A 17,639-nucleotide genomic window follows, 5' to 3' on the forward strand; every position below is an offset into this window, starting at 1 on the left:
AGAAACAGAGTAGTGGTCAGACAAAGCTGCATTTTATCACTCTTATCTGTTTAATTTTATGTAGATTATATAATATGGATATACTCAGACATAGTTGTGGCAGAAGAGCTCTAAGAAGCAGAGCATGTTTGCATTTGTTAGTACCCTTTATCAGAAACACATGTGATCAGAAGTATTTTGGTTTTTGGAATAGCTGTATTTGGATATACTTGTGTTGTGTCATATCACTATTTATGCTGTGTATGAGATGCAAGGCTGGAGAGAAACTAAGGATCTGTGAAATTGTGGGAATCCAAGCACAGTGCTCAGCATGAATTCATTCTTCCCACGAATTCACAGATCCTTGCATCTCTCTCCAGTCTCACTGTATAGGAGATCGCTGGCAGCTTCTACCTTTGAGGCAGCTGCTGTAGTGCTGTGGCTCCTTCATCTCTCAATCTCTTTCCAATCTCTTATGTCATTAATTTTTTGCTTATGTTGTGTATGCGACACAAGGCTGGAGAGAGACCGAGGATATGAGAGACTAATGAGTATGAGTGCAGCAGCCATCACCTTGAACAGAGAAGTGGGCAGCAGGCACCAAAAAGTTTAGAGTTTTGGAGATTTTAAGATTTCTAGATAAGTGTATATGCATAAAAACATCAGAGAGGGAAGAAAAAAGATTAAGCTGAAGATAATAAGACCTGTGAAAACAGAAGAAAATCTTTCCTGGGCAAGACAAGTTGAAGAAGTGAAGAAAGAAGAGACAAGGACCAATACTGAAATGTCAGTTTCAGTTTACACAATATCTTGCCTAGCCTAGGTAGTGATAGGAATTAACTCATTCATAGACGGCTTCTTCTCCAATGGCTGAGAATTCAAAGCAATCATTAACCAGACATTAGCCAAGTTATAAGGTGCATAAATGCATGTGTTTTAGAACACTTACAAACAAAAATAAACTGCACAGCAAACAAATGAAATTGAATAAGCAATATCGTCTAGTGAATCTTTTGAATATTTTCTTCATTGATTTTAAAGAGCAAATCAAAACAAGAAAATCTTGGCTACTCTGGAGTTCCAGACATATAACACTATACATCAAACATTAATGACCACCTTACACAAAAATATATAAAACATTCCATGCTTGCATTGCCAGCAATACAATCAAACTGTGATTGAACAATAGCTCCAAAATGTTTTCTAAAGCAATGCAGTAAGCAAAGAAAAAAAAAACAAAACCAAAAAGTGGACATCAGGGTTGATATATTAGTTGTATTTGCAAATGATCTGGGAAATGATCCTTTTTAATACATCAATCACTTCATATTCCCCAAATAGAACAACTTACGTGAGAAAAAGATATTCTTTTTAGGGCCAAACTTACATCTGCTTCATTCAAACAGTTATGTAAAGATCCCTTGTGGACATGTGTTTATACAGCTCCTTGTGGGCATTTACAGGTGCCAGGGCAAAGATCTTGTATCTCCTTACGTTGACAGGTAAAATATGTCACAATTGCTGTGCAGTCTTCACGCATATCAGCATATTCACATGCCCGAACTATGAGGAATAAACCAAAACAAATTTAGATACAAAAATGGAGAAATCCATCAGTTTAAAGCATTTAAATTGCATTATACAATCTTCTTAAAGACAAGCTGTTTTACTGTAATTATCCAAACCATTTACTGCCCTTATTCTGAAGCCTCCTTGTCAGGATAGTAAGGGTCCTGTCATACATACGTTGCTAAACTCAGATTTATTTCTGTAATGTACTTTATTTGGAGATGTATTTATAGTATCTGAAAGCTAGCACAGGCATATAATAATTCTGTAGCTCCTTAACTAGTAATAGAAAATCAAAGGAGCCACACTGCTCCAGTTATGACTCAACTTCACTGGCTTCTGCACACTCCTAGGTTAAATTTTCTAATTTTTATTATAAGCCTCTGCACTATTCAGTTAAAAATATATTTTTGTGTGTGTATCTGTGTGTGATAGGAACAAATATCAATCTTAGAATAATAGAATCATGAAGTTGGAAGAGACCACAAGGGCCATCCAGTCCAACCTCCTGCCATACAGGAACTGAAAATCGAAGCACCCCCAATAGATGTCCATCCAGCCTCTGTTTAAAGACCTCCAAAGAAGGAGACACCACCACACTCCAAGGGAATGTGTTCCACTGTCTTATTGTCATGTTTTTCCTAATGTTGAGGTGGAATCTCTTTCCACTAGTTCGAATCCATTACTCTGGGTCCCATTTTCTGGAGTTGCAAAAATAGGTCTGCTCCACCTTCAACATGATACTTTGCTGTAACGTATGTTTTTGCTTGAATTCAATTTTCAGCTGAAATCATCCATCACTACTACATCTCTCCTTTCTGAGTGGGTGGTCATCTGTTCTAGAAAGGTATCATCCAATTAAGAGACTGTAGTAGACTCCTACAATAACATCCCTGTTGGTTCTTTCTCCTTTATTTTTCATCCAGATGCTCTCCACCTGGCTTCCTGGTGTAAATATCTCTGACATATAATGCTCCAGCTCCTCCTTTTCTGTTTGGCTTAATTCTCTAATCCTCCTTTTCTGTTTGGTCCAATTTTCTTATATATACCAATCCCGAGACTCATCCCACCTGGTTTCAGTGATGCCTATTATATAATATGCGCTTTGCTTTGCTGTGCTAGGAGTTTGAGTTCATTTTGTTTATTTCCCATGCTCTGTACGTTAGTCTAGAACATATAAGTTTGTGAGATATTCAGTTCCTGCCAGAGAAAGGAGGAGGAGTGAAGGAGCTGGGCGGCCATTTTGAGTGGTGACTGAATATTTTTTTAAAACTCTAGGAGAGTGTGCTAGTTGCTGCGGGGTGGAGCTTCTGTGAGTCACATCTGTGAGTCACTAGGGGGTGGAGCTAGCAGACTAGCTCTATATAACTCCTTCCAGAGCCATGCGCCCAGTGGCGTGCAAGTTTTTTTTTAAATCCAAAGAAATCTACAGCAGTGGCAGGTGAGGAGCAAACCTTTAGTCAGAACCTTGCCCTTAAGTACAAGCTAGTGATTACTAAAGACTTCGCAATATGAACACCGAGGGAACTACTGCAGTCATAAGCAACACTTGTGGGATGTTTATCTTCTTGCCTACAGAAGTGGAGAACTTCACATGCACCAAGTGCAAGTTGATAGCACTCTTGGATGAGAAAGTACAGCAGTTGGAGTCCAGAGTAGCTACACTTCAGCATATTAGGGAGCAAGAGGATTTTCTGGACACAACAGAACTAACGATCTTGGATGAATACCACACAAAGGAAGTTGCTGGGGTAAAGGAAGTCACTTCACATACACAGGAGGCAGACAGCTGGAGGAATGTCACACAGAGAAATAGGCCAAGAAGGGATTGTTCTGGGAGCTTGCGATTCAAGGCTCTTTCCCTTATCAAGGAGGATGAGGAAGAGCAGCATGGACAGACTTCAGGGACAGAGCACAGGAGCTTGAGAGTTCCACCAGAGGAAACAGTCGCTGCTAAGCCTGTCATAGTGGGGGACTCCTTGCTGAGGAGTACAGAACCAGTGATTTGTAGGCCTGATAAGATGTCTCGAGAGGTGTGTTGTCTCCCCGGGGCAAAGATCCGTAATGTGACAGAGAGGCTGACAAGACTGGTCAAGCCTACTGGCCAATACCCCTTCCATTTGGTCCATGTGGGAACCAATGATACTGCAAGACACAGCCTTCAGAACATCAGAAGGGATTATGAGGCTCTTGGTAGGAAGCTGAAAGAAATGGATGCACAAGTTGTCATTTCATCTCATCTGCCAATCGAAGGGCACGGTACAGGAAGGGAGAGAAAAATAGCGGATATGAACAACTGGCTCCGCAGATGGTGCTGCCGAGAACGACTTCGATTCTTTGATCGTGAGGAGGGACTTCTTGCAATGAATGGGTTGCATCTCACACCAGTTGGAAGAAATGTTTTTGCCAACAGTCTCAAGAATTTGATCAGGAGGGCTTTAAACTGAGTTTCGTGGGGGAGGGAGACAATATTAAGAAAGACAAAAATGCTGGAGAAAATAATCAAACTGACATAGAGGAAACAAGATAAATAGTGCAAGGACCCAACAGTGGGAGGAAAAAAAACCTTGCACAGGCAGCAAGTAAAGGGGACCCTTGGTCTGCGATGTCTCTACACTAATGCACAGGACATGGGAAATAAGCAAGATGAACTCGAACTCCTAGTACAACAAAGCAAATATGATATAATAGGCATCACTGAAACCTGGTGGGATGAGTCTCATGATTGGTTGTCATGGGAGGAGGTTCATCATTTATTTGTTAATTTTCCCCTTTTCACAATTATTTTCCTAACTTTCCCCCTTAATCAGGAATATCTTTTTAAAAAATTGAAACAATCTCGTCATGTGCAAATGGTCTTTTGTTTTACAGTGGAACCTTATTATACGCGAAGGATCTGTTCCGGATCCCTCCGCGTATAATATGTTCCGCCTATGCTCGAGCCCCATTGTTTCCAATGGGGCTCGTGCACGGCGGTGTGGCGGCGCAGTAGCGCGCGGGCCGCAACAGCCGCGCATGCCCATTCAATTGAATGGGACGTGCCGCCCCTTCCGCCCCACGCGCGCTGGCAGCTTTGAGCGCCTATGCTCAAAGCCGCCTATAAAAAGTCAGCGTATGGCGAGGCGCGACTGTATAAGAAGTTTAGTTTTGAGTCAGAATATGTTTGGAAAATGAGCCACACTATAGCCACACTTTATTTTCTGTCACTACATTCCCCCCCCACACACACACACAATTTCATCTCTCTCTTTTCCCCCTCTGGGGATCATCTCTGCAATTTTTAAAACATACCCACTGGTGTGGATTTGACCTTCCCATCCCTTTTCCCTAATGTGGAAAGAACAGTGGCCTCCACTGTAGTTTTTCTCAATTATGTTTGAAGCTTACAAAGGAAGAACAACAACTGGGTGCCACCAGGAGCTCCCAGTCTGGAAACCCCCAGTGTAAGATGTCTATAAGAACTACCAGAGATTACACTGTAGTGGCAATGGGTGTCTCTCAAGAGAAAATATAGAAATAAACTAGCCCTGAGTCTGGGTTTGCACATACAGTATACATTGTAAAAACAGAAACTTACTGCAAAGTTTATCCTCACAGTCATTGGGGCAGTCTCCACAGGGTGGGCCTTCTTTGTAGGGTGTCGCAATTTGGTCTACCCTATTCCCACTGAAATTGCAAAGCAATGAATGCATTGACTATCAAGGTACAGTTCTTAAGCAATAAGGTTATTGATATACTAGGATCAAACTACAGTACATATAACATTGAAGAGAAAGCTGCTTTAATTTAGAAAAGAACATAGATTTAATAACAGTCTGGGAGACAAAGCTTATGTGAGAGGATTACGTATTTATAAATTATGGTTCTAGATTTTAAAAAAGGATGCAAAGAAGTGTCAAATGTTCAATGAGGTGCACACTCTGGAAAGGAAATTGAAGGACAACTTTGATAAGGAGACTCAACAAAAAAATCAAATTGTTTCAACAACAAATTTCAATGTTTTATTCCAAAAAATAATTGCTAAACTACTACATGTTAAACATTTCAATTTTTTTTTACCAGTACGTCACTTAAGATGATGTGTGATGGTGTGCTAAGAAGAAGGAGAATGCTTACATTACAATGGAGAAATGCTTACATTCACAAAAGGGATAGATATATACAAAGAATTATAGACCTATTTCTTTATTTTACAACGACTACAAGAGATTTACTACAATTTTGGCAAACAGGTTGAGGAAACTTATTTCCAAGAATATACATGAAGATTTGGGTAGATTGGGTCAAAAAGACAATTAAGAGGCTCAGCAGATGGGCCTGGATAACCTGTTCTGTTCTGGTGCTCACCCAAATCAGTCAACATGAGGGCAGGGGGTTGTTTACACACCTGTCCCTGCACAGGACCTGCTAACAGCACACATTATTTACCTTGCTGTGTTGTTGCTGGTACTGAGAAGCCCCCTGTCATCACGTGTAATGCAGAAATGGGGAACCTGGATGCACCAGTGTGGGTGCCACCAGATGTGACAACTGGGGAGAAAGATCTCATTCTGAACTGTTCTGAATAGAATAGAATATTTTGAATTTCATAATGAGAAAAAGGCTGCATTGATTTTTTTTAGATATGGAAAAAGCCTTTGATTGCATTGCCTGGAATTATTTCTTTCAAATGTTGAGGAAAATGCATTTGAGAGAAAACATCAGCTGGGCTGTAAAAACAACATATTCAGTACAAAAAGGTAAAATTTTAAAAAATGCAACATGATGACACCCTTAAGAAGAAGACACCTAGAGCGGCTCCTTTTTAGGGAGCACATCGGTGCCATGGCACCGACAAGGCGCAAAAATGGGTGGCATGGAGCCGCTTGTCTGTATCCCTCCTAAATAGAAAGCTTATGCAGATTATTTTGTGATAATGATACAAAATCCATGAGATTCAATGAAAGCTCATCTGGAACATTTGAGGGTAAGTGGGGCATGAACTGGATTGAAAATGAATTGTGACAAAACAAAATTGTTGACTAAAATTATGCATGTGGAAGATGAGAATGAATTAATTCTTTCTTCTAATTTTAGCACAAAAATAGTGTATTGTTTCTAAATAATTGTGAGAAAATCTGAAAAGAAATGTAAAAAGAATTGGAAAAAATGGGGAAAGTTAAATTTATCTTTTCTAGGAACAATTTCACCCATAAAAAGAAATATTTTGCCAATGCCTCTATTTATTTTCAAATGGTTATAAAAATGGATACCTTTTGCAAAATGGCAGAAAGATATTTCCAGATTTGTTTGGCAGGCAAAAAACCAACCCAAAATTAAATTTAAAATCGTGTGAGATATCAAAGAAAGGAATGATTTAGGAATCCTTAACATTAAACTGTATTATGATGACTGGTGTTTTGTGGGGCTGAAAGAATGGATTCTGCTCAGATTAGAGGCTTTTGGATTTGGATTTAATGTTTGATTGGCATGCTTATAACCTGTATGATAAAGCCAGGATTGTTGTTGTGTGCATTCAAGTTGTTTCTGACTTATGGTGACACTAAGGCAAACCTATTGGAATTTTCTTGGCAAGTTTCTTCAGGGGATTTGCCATTGCAATCCTTTGAGGCTGAGAGAGTGTGACTTGTCCAAGGTCACCCTGTAGATTTACATGTCTGAGCCAGGATTAGTACCCAGATCTTCAGACTCATAGTCAAGTGCTCAAACCACTTAACCATGCTGGCTCCCAAAGCCAAGGTACAGTTGTTGTGTGATTTCCCCCCTTAATAAAAGGAACACTTAACACTGCAAAATTCCTTTGATGATGATGATGATGATGATGATGATGATGATGATGATGATGATGATAGGATTTATGTATATGCTGCCCAATCACTGGGAATCCAGGCAGCTAACAACAGAGGGGATAATAGACGATTCCCTGTCCTCAGGTTTATTCATCATCATCCACAAAAAATGAGACACTAAAGTCTGCAGCAGCTATGCGACCACAGCATTGATTTCCCATGCAAACAAAATTCTGCTGGAAATTCTGCTAGTTATTCCGCTAGAAGGGCTGGGTGCATATGGACGCCCAGCCCTCCAGAGCCCTAAAATTGGCCCCACAACAGTGCTTTTGGTCATCTATACCGGGCCTTATTATCTAAAAAGTAGTTTCAGCTTTATTTAAACTATCATTTTATTTAAGCACTGAACTACACATGGAGTTTGGTGCATCACTAGAGATTGCATGTGTCTTTAAAAACAGGATCAGGTTCCTTTTTCCTATTGTGGTCTCTTGTTGCCACATCTTTTAAAAAAACAAACACTGATGGGACATCAAACAATGGCAACAGCATTGCACTGCAGCAACCTTTAGCCATGTCCTATTTATTCTCAGAAACTCCTCACAAATTGCCATTTCTGTGGACATTGATTCCACCCCCCCCCAAAAAAAACCTTTCAGCTCCCATTTTAGTTTATTCTTCTGTTAAGTTTGGACACCCTGTCACTTGTATAAAGGGATTCTACATGTGCATCACTGTGTGTGCATACCAGTTCTAGAACAGAGAAAGTATTTGTTTCCAAAGGATACTTACGCAGGGCAGAAACGGCAAACATATAAGAACTTGTACTCTTCTGCTGGACAGTAGGCAAGTGTACATCCAATCAGATATGAGTTATGCCAAATCATCTGTCAGCATAAAGGGGGAAATGTATTTAAGTTTTAAGGCAAAGTACAACTTAGTTAAACCTAGGAGTTCATCAAACGGGAGGAATTTCTCTTAAATTAGAATGAAAAGAAAGTGAGGCCAGAACACATTCACTTAAAGTCACTAGTTTCGCGCACTTACGTGAATATGCATTGCATTCGAACTGGCTCCCCATTGCCCCAAAATAGCATGCCATTGCCCGAATTTGCATGTGGCAGTCTATCACGCAATAACGTGAAACCACATGATTGTGTTCGGACTGACTTCCCATTGCCTGAATTTGTGTGTAGTGGGTTATCACGTAATAACATTAAACCCCATGATTGTGTTCTGATTGCCATCAGATTATACTTCCAATTCCCCTTTTCTGATAAACTCCTTAGAGTGTTGAAGCAGTATGAAGCATGACCAGTCAGTCTGTAAGAGACATCTTCATAGTTCATGTAATGTGCATATTGCAATATTGCATTGCATCCTTATCTGATCAATATACTAAACAATATACTTCATGTCACATGTGGTCCAAGCTTGAGAGAGAAAGAAAATTACCAAAAACCTGAACAGCAAGGCATTCCTGAGAATTTTCTTGGGCATTTTCTTAAGCAACCATTTTCTTTTCCTTATTATTACCCATTACCTGAATAGAGTTTCATTCAAGGAAAACCAACTGAATGGATGGAAAATTAAACACCTATATAAATTCAATTTTTCTGCAGCTCCAGAAAATAAGACCCAGAACAATGCACACTACAGGAAAAGAGATTCCACCTCAACATTAGGAAAAACTTCCTAACCAACCTCTTTTTAAAAACTTTCAATGAAGGAGACTCCACCACTCTTCGAAGGAGTATGTTCTACTGTCAAAGAGTGGTGGAGTCTCCTTCTTTGGAAATTTTTAAACAGAGGCTGGATGTCCATCTGTCTGGGGTGCTTTGATCTGGGAGCTGAAGTCCAAAACACCTGGAGGGCCAGAGTTTGGACATCACTGGTCTAAACTAGGGCCCTGTATAGATGGGCCATTTAGTACGTACTCCTGGGGGCGTCTGTTTTAGATGCCCGCAACCCTAGTACATACAGAGTACATACAAAATGGTGGCACCTTGTTCACATGGGCGCTGCCATTACGACGTCAAAGCAGAGCCACCTCCACATGGGGCAGCGTGGACGTGACATCTTGGTGCTGCAGGTTTGTGTTGCTGGCACAGCCTTTACACGGCTGCCCCAGCAACACAAAGGAGAAAGGGGATACGCTGTCGGGTATCCTTGGGGCATGAAGCCCCAAGGACACCACTTTCCAGTCTGTGGGGAAGTGGCTTTTTGCCGCTTCCCTGCAGCCTGGAAAAGTGGCGGATTGGGGCTGCTGCTGTAACAACTGAGGCCCCGATCCATCGGGGAAAGGGGTGGGTACAGGCTGCCCCAAAAGGGAGGTTTGTAAATCACCTATGATAGGTTTGCTTTAGCATTGCTATAAACTGGAAATTACCTGAAGGTACACAACAATAAATATGATGAGACCGTTATTTTTTTATATTCATGAAAATTAAACCTTCCCTTTTTCTCTTAGAATTCTTCTGGGGTTCTTTTCTTGTCTTAAGGAAAGGATAATATCATTATTGAGCTTTTTCATTTTGGGAAGTATTACACTATTGCAATTTTATGTATAAGTATGTTTATGTTTTATAACAAATGTGATTTGTAGAGTTATTGTTGATTTCTTTGTTGATGGGCAATTTAGGATTTGACATACATTGAACTAATGTAAATACTTCTCCATCATTATTTTTTTCATACCTGAGTATAACCATATACATCTTTAGTAGGGTCAACTGCCCCAGTTCCATACTTGAAGTTTGATGATTTACGATTCCACAAGTCAATTACTTCTGACCAGGAGGATGAATAAGTTGCCCGAACTCTATTATCACCACACAGGACTCCTGAAAGAAGAAAAAATGTTTGTTCCAAATCAATTAGTGTAAATTCATAGGGATAAGAGCCAAGAATTTACATCATGCTGGCTATTTAGACCATAGTTGTCCCCATCAGGAATAAAATCCTATGTGAAAAATACTATTTTATTTGCTGTAGTGGTGTTCCTTCAAGTTATTTCCAATTTATGACAACCCTAGGGCTTGGGGTTTTCTTGGCAAGTTTCTTCAGAAGGAGTTTGCCATTGCCAACATCTGAGGCTGAGAGGGTGTGGCTTGCCCAAGGCCACTCAGTGGGTTTCTGTGGCCAAGTTGGGATTTGAATCCTGGTCTCCCACTAGGCTGTGATGGGCCACTGGAGGAATCGGGATGTCCCTCTGGCATACAAGAGTTCAACACACAGAGAGTTTCTGGGAAAGCCTGGGAGCAACAAAGCTCCTCCTCAGCAGACGGAACAATCTAGTTCCCCACAGATCATAGGAAGCCAGACCTTGCTACTGAGGAAAAGGGGACAGGTGAGAGGTGTAGTCCTGCACCAAATCCAGGCTATCCTTCCTTTAATCTGCCTCTTAAAATCTCACAATTTGCTCCAGATCCCAAAAAATCTGGAGCATTCCAGAGCAAAGCCAGGTGACTGGCAGGGAGCCCTGGTGACACAGAGGTTAAATGCTGGCACTGCAGCCACAAGGTTGTGAGTTCGATCCCAGGGTTCCAAGGATGGCTCAGCCTTCCATCTTTTTGTAGGTCAGTAAAATGAAGACCCAGTTTGTTGGGGGCAATTGGTTTACAGATTGTAAACCGCTTAGAGAGTGCTCAGTTCACTGGTATGTGGTATAGAAATGTACATGCTATTGCTATTGCTATGCTATTGCATGGCATCCTGCTGTGCTGCTTACCACTGCAGGTCACTCCCACTGAGGTTATAACAAGGCACCCAGCCATTTGATTAATGCTGGGCACCTGTTTCCTGGCCTCAGAGGGATTGACCCATGTCAGTGACTGTGTTGACAGCCACCTGCCATCACTCCAGAATGCATGGGTAATGGGGAATTCAGAGCAGCTTGGAGGCCGGAATAGTGGATGTACAGCCTGGAGTATTCTGGCTAGTGTAAACCCACTACTTGCTGTACAATCTGTGAAACATTTTTTAATCTATTCATTTCACTTACCATCTATTGTTCGATCTGCTTTTGGAGGGGCTTTTGCAATACACTGTTGGGCCCATTCTTTAGCATTATTGGCAAGTTTATGACTCCATTTCTTAATAAAGCAAACACAAGGATGGAAATTACATTTCAGATTTGTCCTACTGCAATACACTGAGCAATCATTACCACTCTTTCCTTTAAAGTGCTTAATTCAAATGATTTTATTTTTAAAAAATTACTAGGCATGATACTGCACATGCAGGTAATATTTACACCCATTTCAGTGGGACAGCCAAAAGTCTGAACATGAGCCAGTTCTCTTGAAATGCATGCTACATTTTATCATTTCATATCATTTGATTTTATACATTGTGAGTCCCTGGGTAACTCAGGGAACAAAACTATTAATTTATTTAATTAATGTTTTAAATTAAAAATTGCTGTACTGCATTTGAAGTCAGTAGAAGTGAGTAGGATAAAGGTTGAATTGCTTCAAATGATCTATGTGGCAAAATTTGGAGGAGGTTGTTAAGAGATGTCAGGACCATGTGGTAAGCAGGTCTGAGAAAATGACAGAGGTAACTAAAGTAGCCTGCCATACCATTAATAGGATGTGGTGCAGTGCTGTAAATCAAACACTAAATTTCTTGTTCCATGGTAGGGCACCCAACCTTAAGTACTTGAGGGTCTTTGGACAATTTGCTTCAGTATTGATTCCACCTCAATTTGGGAAGAAAAATGATCCCAAGAGCCAGAGGCTACAATTTGTGGGTTATGTGTGGAATAAATATAGATTTCTGTTGGGTGGTGGCAGAATCCTGTACTCAAGAAGTGCAACATTTGAAAAGTATTCTGGATGGAAAAAGGTCCACTTAAACCAAGATGTTTTGTAAAGTTGAAAAGCAATAGTACAAACATCAGAAATGGAGGGGTGGATGCATCCAGGGATGTGAAGAAGCAGGAGCTTAGTACTTCACATCAGTCTAGCTGATCACACACACACAAACACAGAAAACACAAGAGAAAGAGCAGGTTCAGAAGCCAGATGCTCAGACCAGTAACAGCAGTGACACTGGGGGTGGTCAAGTCACATTCCTGATTTCCATGAGGTCACAGAGGTACAAGAAGCAGACAGAGATCTTTGTTGTGATAGCTGAGAAGACAAGGAACACTCAGGAGATGATCAAGGAGACATGCACTGAGCAGGAGGGGTGGAGAGGAACCAGAGGTCAGGTGTGTGTGGCTGCGCAGAGTGTTTTTGGTATGTTGGTAAAGCCTGTAGGCTATAGAGTGGCTATGTCATGATTGGAATAAATGGCTATTCATTCCTGCCAGAATTGGTTGGTAATGAAAATATAGGTATAAATGGGCTAATGGTGGTTAATGTTGTTTTATAAAGAGATCTATCTGTTAAGGTTGTTATTGATATTATTGTTGCTGTTAAATCTGAGGCAGTAGTCCAGGGTACTTTCCTAGTATGAGCTGAGAAGGTTAACTCTCCGTTTTGGAGCTCCTCCCTGCACCCACGCACGGCGCGACGACATCACGTCCACGCCACTTCATTTGGAGGCGGCACATTCGTGACGCCATCATGGCAGCCCCCATGTAGATGGGGCGCTGCCATCTTGTACGGCCTCGGGACGTATTAGGCTTGAGGGCGTCAAGAAGTGACGCCCCTTTTTAAACCTAGGACATCCTGAGGACGTCCCTTATGGCGGTCTGTAATACGCCAAAGATTAAAGAACCCACATTTCAGAGAAACCTTGCTGTACTGAGATTCATTCCTGTGTGTGAGAGGAAGTTTGCTACACCACTAAGATTCTTCACAGACCTTCTGGGTGTCTTGTCCACGTACATAAACTCAGCTTGTGTTTGCTTCAACAAGGGGTTATAAATTGAGCACACACCTTGACTAAAGATGCTTGCCAACAAGGCCAGCAATTGGTGCAGCAATCAGTTCTTGAATCCCACTTGCACCTCTGGGATTTCTGTCTTCTGTTCTATGATTGGAGTCTGTGGAGATTATCACACGGAGGAGGCAAGTGCCCTTCTCCTATTAATAATCCATGTTAATTGTGCAATCAAGGGGAAGATTATCACACCTCCATGTGTTTATCCCATTCTTCTCCTGTTTGTAAACAGTAATGGACCAGTCCCAGAAATGGGAGTTTCTATTAATACCAAATGACAGGTCCATTACTGTTTATGGATAGGAGAAGAATGGGATAAGTGTGATAATCAAATAGACAGTATCTCACGCCTGTACAATACACCATACGACACCCACACTGGGCACTGGAGTTCCTCCCTTATATACATTTGCCATCTCCAGGCATTTAGTCCAGCCTCTTCCCAGTCTGGACATCTATACAAGTCCCCCATGTGGCATGACTTTGCACTTTCTGCCACTTGTTGACCTTATGTCCTATCATGATTGCCTCATTTGGGTATAAATGCTTGGTCATCATGGCTTCGTATGACCCATAGTTACCTTTGTCCCACATCTGTACATTTTCCAGGATACCTAAATCCTGACATCTCCGTTGTTCTACACTTACTATGCTGGTTAGGAGCCTTATAGCATTATGATTCCACCACCTTAACTGACATGGCTACATCCCATGGAATACTGGGGTTTTTAGTTTGGTGAGGCAGTAGAATTTTCTGGCTGAAAATTCTTAGTGCTCCTCTCTAAAGTATAAATCCCAAGATTCCATAGAATTCAACCATAATAAAAGGGAAACTGAAGTGCTATAACTGGGCAATGTGAAAGGGCCCTGATGCAGAAACACCTAGACCTTAACACTCCTGATAGCCTTAACTAGAATAGACACTAAGGTCCTGTACAGATTGGTGGTCTGTGCCGGCCTGAAGCCAAAATTAAGACTTGGTCGGGATGGGCGTCCAGACACGCTCAGCCCTACTTTTGGCACCCATGTGTCATATTGCCACACCCCTGTCCACACGGGGACATGCAACAATGACACATGGGCATCTAAGTGCTCAAACACCGCTCTTCGGAAGCAGCAGCATCATGGCGTGTGAGCGCCATTATGACGTCCCTAAAAAGCAGCCACCTAGAGCAGCTCCTTTTTAGGGAGGATGTCAGTGCCACGCCGTGTGACTGGCATGGCACTGACGAGTGGCAAAAAGAGCCGCCCATCTGTATCCCCCCAACTCACCATTCAACAATTGATTTAATAGATATTCTCTAGTTGGTACTGGATTCTGGACCTAGAGAAGTAAGAGCCTCCCTACTTCCACCCCTGCTTAGTTGGTTGTTAGTAGGATAGGAGAAAGCAATTCCTGCTCAGTTTTGGCTTGACTCTCAAAGAGACATCAGTTTGTAGTAGTTACAGTGTTGGACTAGGATTTGGAAGGCCTGCGTTTCTATCTGCACTGAGACATGAATCTCACTTCTTTACTTTCCCCTCTTGCTCTCACTCACTTTGTGATCCATCTCACAGGGCAATTATGAAGAAACAGTGGGGAAGGGGTGACATGGACACCTTTTTGGGTTCATTAGCAGAAAAGTCTGCAAATAAATAAAACTAATTTAAAAAAGAAAAAAAATTAAAGTATGGCATTTAATACTGAAAGAGGATGAGAAGAATTGTGAACTGAAGATGTGGTGCTCAGTCTACAAATAAATTCTATGATGTTGATGACAGCAGAAAGAATTCTTGTGGACACTTAGGTTTCAGTGATTTAATCAATGACTTTGCAGAAGTAGAAGCACAGAAAGCTTATTTCTAAGGTAAGAAACAATTATTTAAGTAATAACAGTAGTTGTTGCTTAAAGTAGCAGATATACCTATGTTTTATACATGTAGTGCACATAACATTTATTTGTGTAGGGAGGAGTAACCTCTTTGTACTTTGTACTTTATTCTATTGTCTACCTGTCTATTTTTTATGCCACTGTTTCTCCAATACCTCGCATGCGAAGGGAGACCTAGTTTTGAAATTGTTCCAGGCCCCCAGCTATTTTAATGCACACATGAATGGGACACAAGCCAATACAATAAATCTTAAATCAAAGAAGCAAACAAATATATATTTAAATTCTCAAGATGTACTAATTCTATCACTGTGGAAGTCAGAGTGCTGAAATTGTCTTCAAATGCCACAGAAAAAGCTTTAAACAATATTTAATGGTCTCATTAAATTCTATCTTACCATTTTCATCATATTGCTAGCAGTTGGCTGCACCCCTCTCCTGATAGCATTAAATTTGTCAAGAATTTCTTCCTGTATCTTCTCAGGGAGATCTGTTGCTATGCCTGCATACTGAAAAAACATTTTGGGTAGAAAGAAATTATGCCTGAGAATTCTTATAATTTGAAATATTCATCTCCTTTCTCTTGGTCATGAAGCTAAAGCACATTAACAATGTTTATAACAATATCTTTCTCGTTTTTCTGCTCCTTCTTACACTTTCTTACACCTATCACTCCATCTCATTCTTCAGCTCTTCCCCTACAACACACACACACACACACAATTTCCCCCTCCCTTTGTTGCCTTCCCATTAACTTTGGATTAGTTTGTCCAGGAGAGATGCAATAGGAGGAGAAGGAAGAGAAGAAGAAGAAAAAGTGAAAGGGATACAGGAATGTAGACATGGCTAGGAATGTGCTAGGATGCTGTCACCGCTATCAAAAAGCTTCTTTTTTATGGACAAAAGGGCAGGCTCCATGCTTCTCCCATACAACATTTATCACTCCCATCACCCACATAGACAGTTCCTCTCTGGCAGCTCTAATTAACTAAGATGAGCAAGAGTGAACTATGCATCTAGTTAGCCATTCCTTTAAAAAAAATACTATCACCATCCTCAGCCTGCACAAACTGAAACACAGCAAATTTAACTAGCCAAGGGGTGAGGTTGATCTGGCACACAGTGATAGGAGTAGCAGGGATGAGCAGACCCACTTCTTCCACCACCACCAGTGTAATTATTATTTGGGCAGTCTATATAACCAAAAAGGATTCAATTATAGTATTTGTTAGAGAATGTTTATGTTCTATGAAAGTCTTAAGACAAACCTGTCCTACAGATTGTTGCAACACAGCAGCCAAGGGCAGGAGTAGAAGTGAAGGAAACATTTCTAGAGAAACAGAAACAGACAGAAAATGTGATTAGAAGAATCACTGACTTAATGTTACTTTTTGGGCATGTAAATTCTTTATTTTTAAATAAAGAATATTTAATGTATTTATTCAGCATTTCAACAGAATGTGTTCATTAGATAAGACGCGGATTAGATCCACAAGTAGAAGTGAATTTCTTCACTGTGAGGTGCCTTTCTTCGCCTGCTTGTGGTGGAGATCTTTTGTGGACAGGGGATCTGCTAGGAGTGAACTATGGCATGCAAGACTAACCTGCTGCTGCAATCTTCTGAGGTCACATTGGCAGCCCATGCTATGGGCTGCCAAAAATAGTCAAGGGAAATATAGCAAGAAGAGATAACATTATTTTATATTTTGACATATTGCTAATCAGGGACGTAGCCAAGGGGGGGGGGGGTTCTTGGGGTCCAGACCCCCCCTTCCATTAGAAAAATTAATGGTGCGTGCTGCTGTGCCGCCGCGCCCAAGCCCCATTATAATGGTGGCACTTAGTCTGGACCCCCCCTTCCTAAAATCCTGGCTACGTCCCTGTGCTAATTAAAACATAATGTTTACTAACTGGAAATAATAATACAAATAATATTTTGAGAAACTTATCAAAGTTTAATTAAATCTGAATAGTTTTATTGAACTATTATTGAATTTGTCAGGATGCTTTTGTTATTGTTGTTGTTAAAATGAATTGTTTTTAAATTACCTTTACCAGTATATTCTTTTCTGTATCTTCTGAACAGCAGGAGATCTCAATTGCACTGTAGTACTGTGTATGTTTATATATATATAACCAGAACCCTTCCTGCTTTGTGTAGGAAATCTTTATTTCAACCCCCGCAACTGCAAAAAAAAAAAATCAAAAATCTAGATTATCACAAAGCTGTTTTTTTTAAACCTCTCATAACTATGAAGATGTATAAATGCTTTCATTACCTAGTGCAATGGGCACAAAAGAAGTAGGAGGAATCACTAAATATGGACACAATTTTGTGAATTAGTTTAGATAAAAGTATTGCTATTCCATACAAACGTTGGGCAACCAGCCTCTTGCCTGATGCCCTTAAAAACTGGGCAGAGTAGATAGACCATCCTGGGTCCATCCAGGCATGTCAACTACCGATTTGGGCCAGTGCCTAAGGTCTCTTCCAGCAATCATCAGTATGGAGAGAAGATAAGCCTGACAGCTTCCC

At 40.8% G+C, this 17,639-nt stretch overlaps 1 protein-coding gene across 1 annotated transcript; it reads right to left on the reverse strand.

The window, feature by feature from the left end:
- Window positions 1-1,417: 1,417 nt before the first annotated feature.
- Window positions 1,418-16,431, reverse strand: LOC121919333 (cysteine-rich venom protein piscivorin-like). Its single transcript, XM_042445830.1, has 7 exons — window positions 16,372-16,431; window positions 15,502-15,612; window positions 11,344-11,434; window positions 10,038-10,183; window positions 8,133-8,227; window positions 5,129-5,217; window positions 1,418-1,545 (listed from the first exon to the last, which is right to left on the reverse strand). The coding sequence occupies exons 1-7, from the start codon at window positions 16,429-16,431 to the stop codon at window positions 1,418-1,420; spliced, it is 720 nt and encodes a 239-aa protein (XP_042301764.1).
- Between the last annotated feature and the right edge of the window lie 1,208 nt (window positions 16,432-17,639).

The sequence above is a fragment of the Sceloporus undulatus genome, chromosome 1, assembly GCF_019175285.1.
Source record: "Sceloporus undulatus isolate JIND9_A2432 ecotype Alabama chromosome 1, SceUnd_v1.1, whole genome shotgun sequence".
In the NCBI taxonomy this organism is placed as follows: Eukaryota; Metazoa; Chordata; class Lepidosauria; order Squamata; family Phrynosomatidae; genus Sceloporus; species Sceloporus undulatus.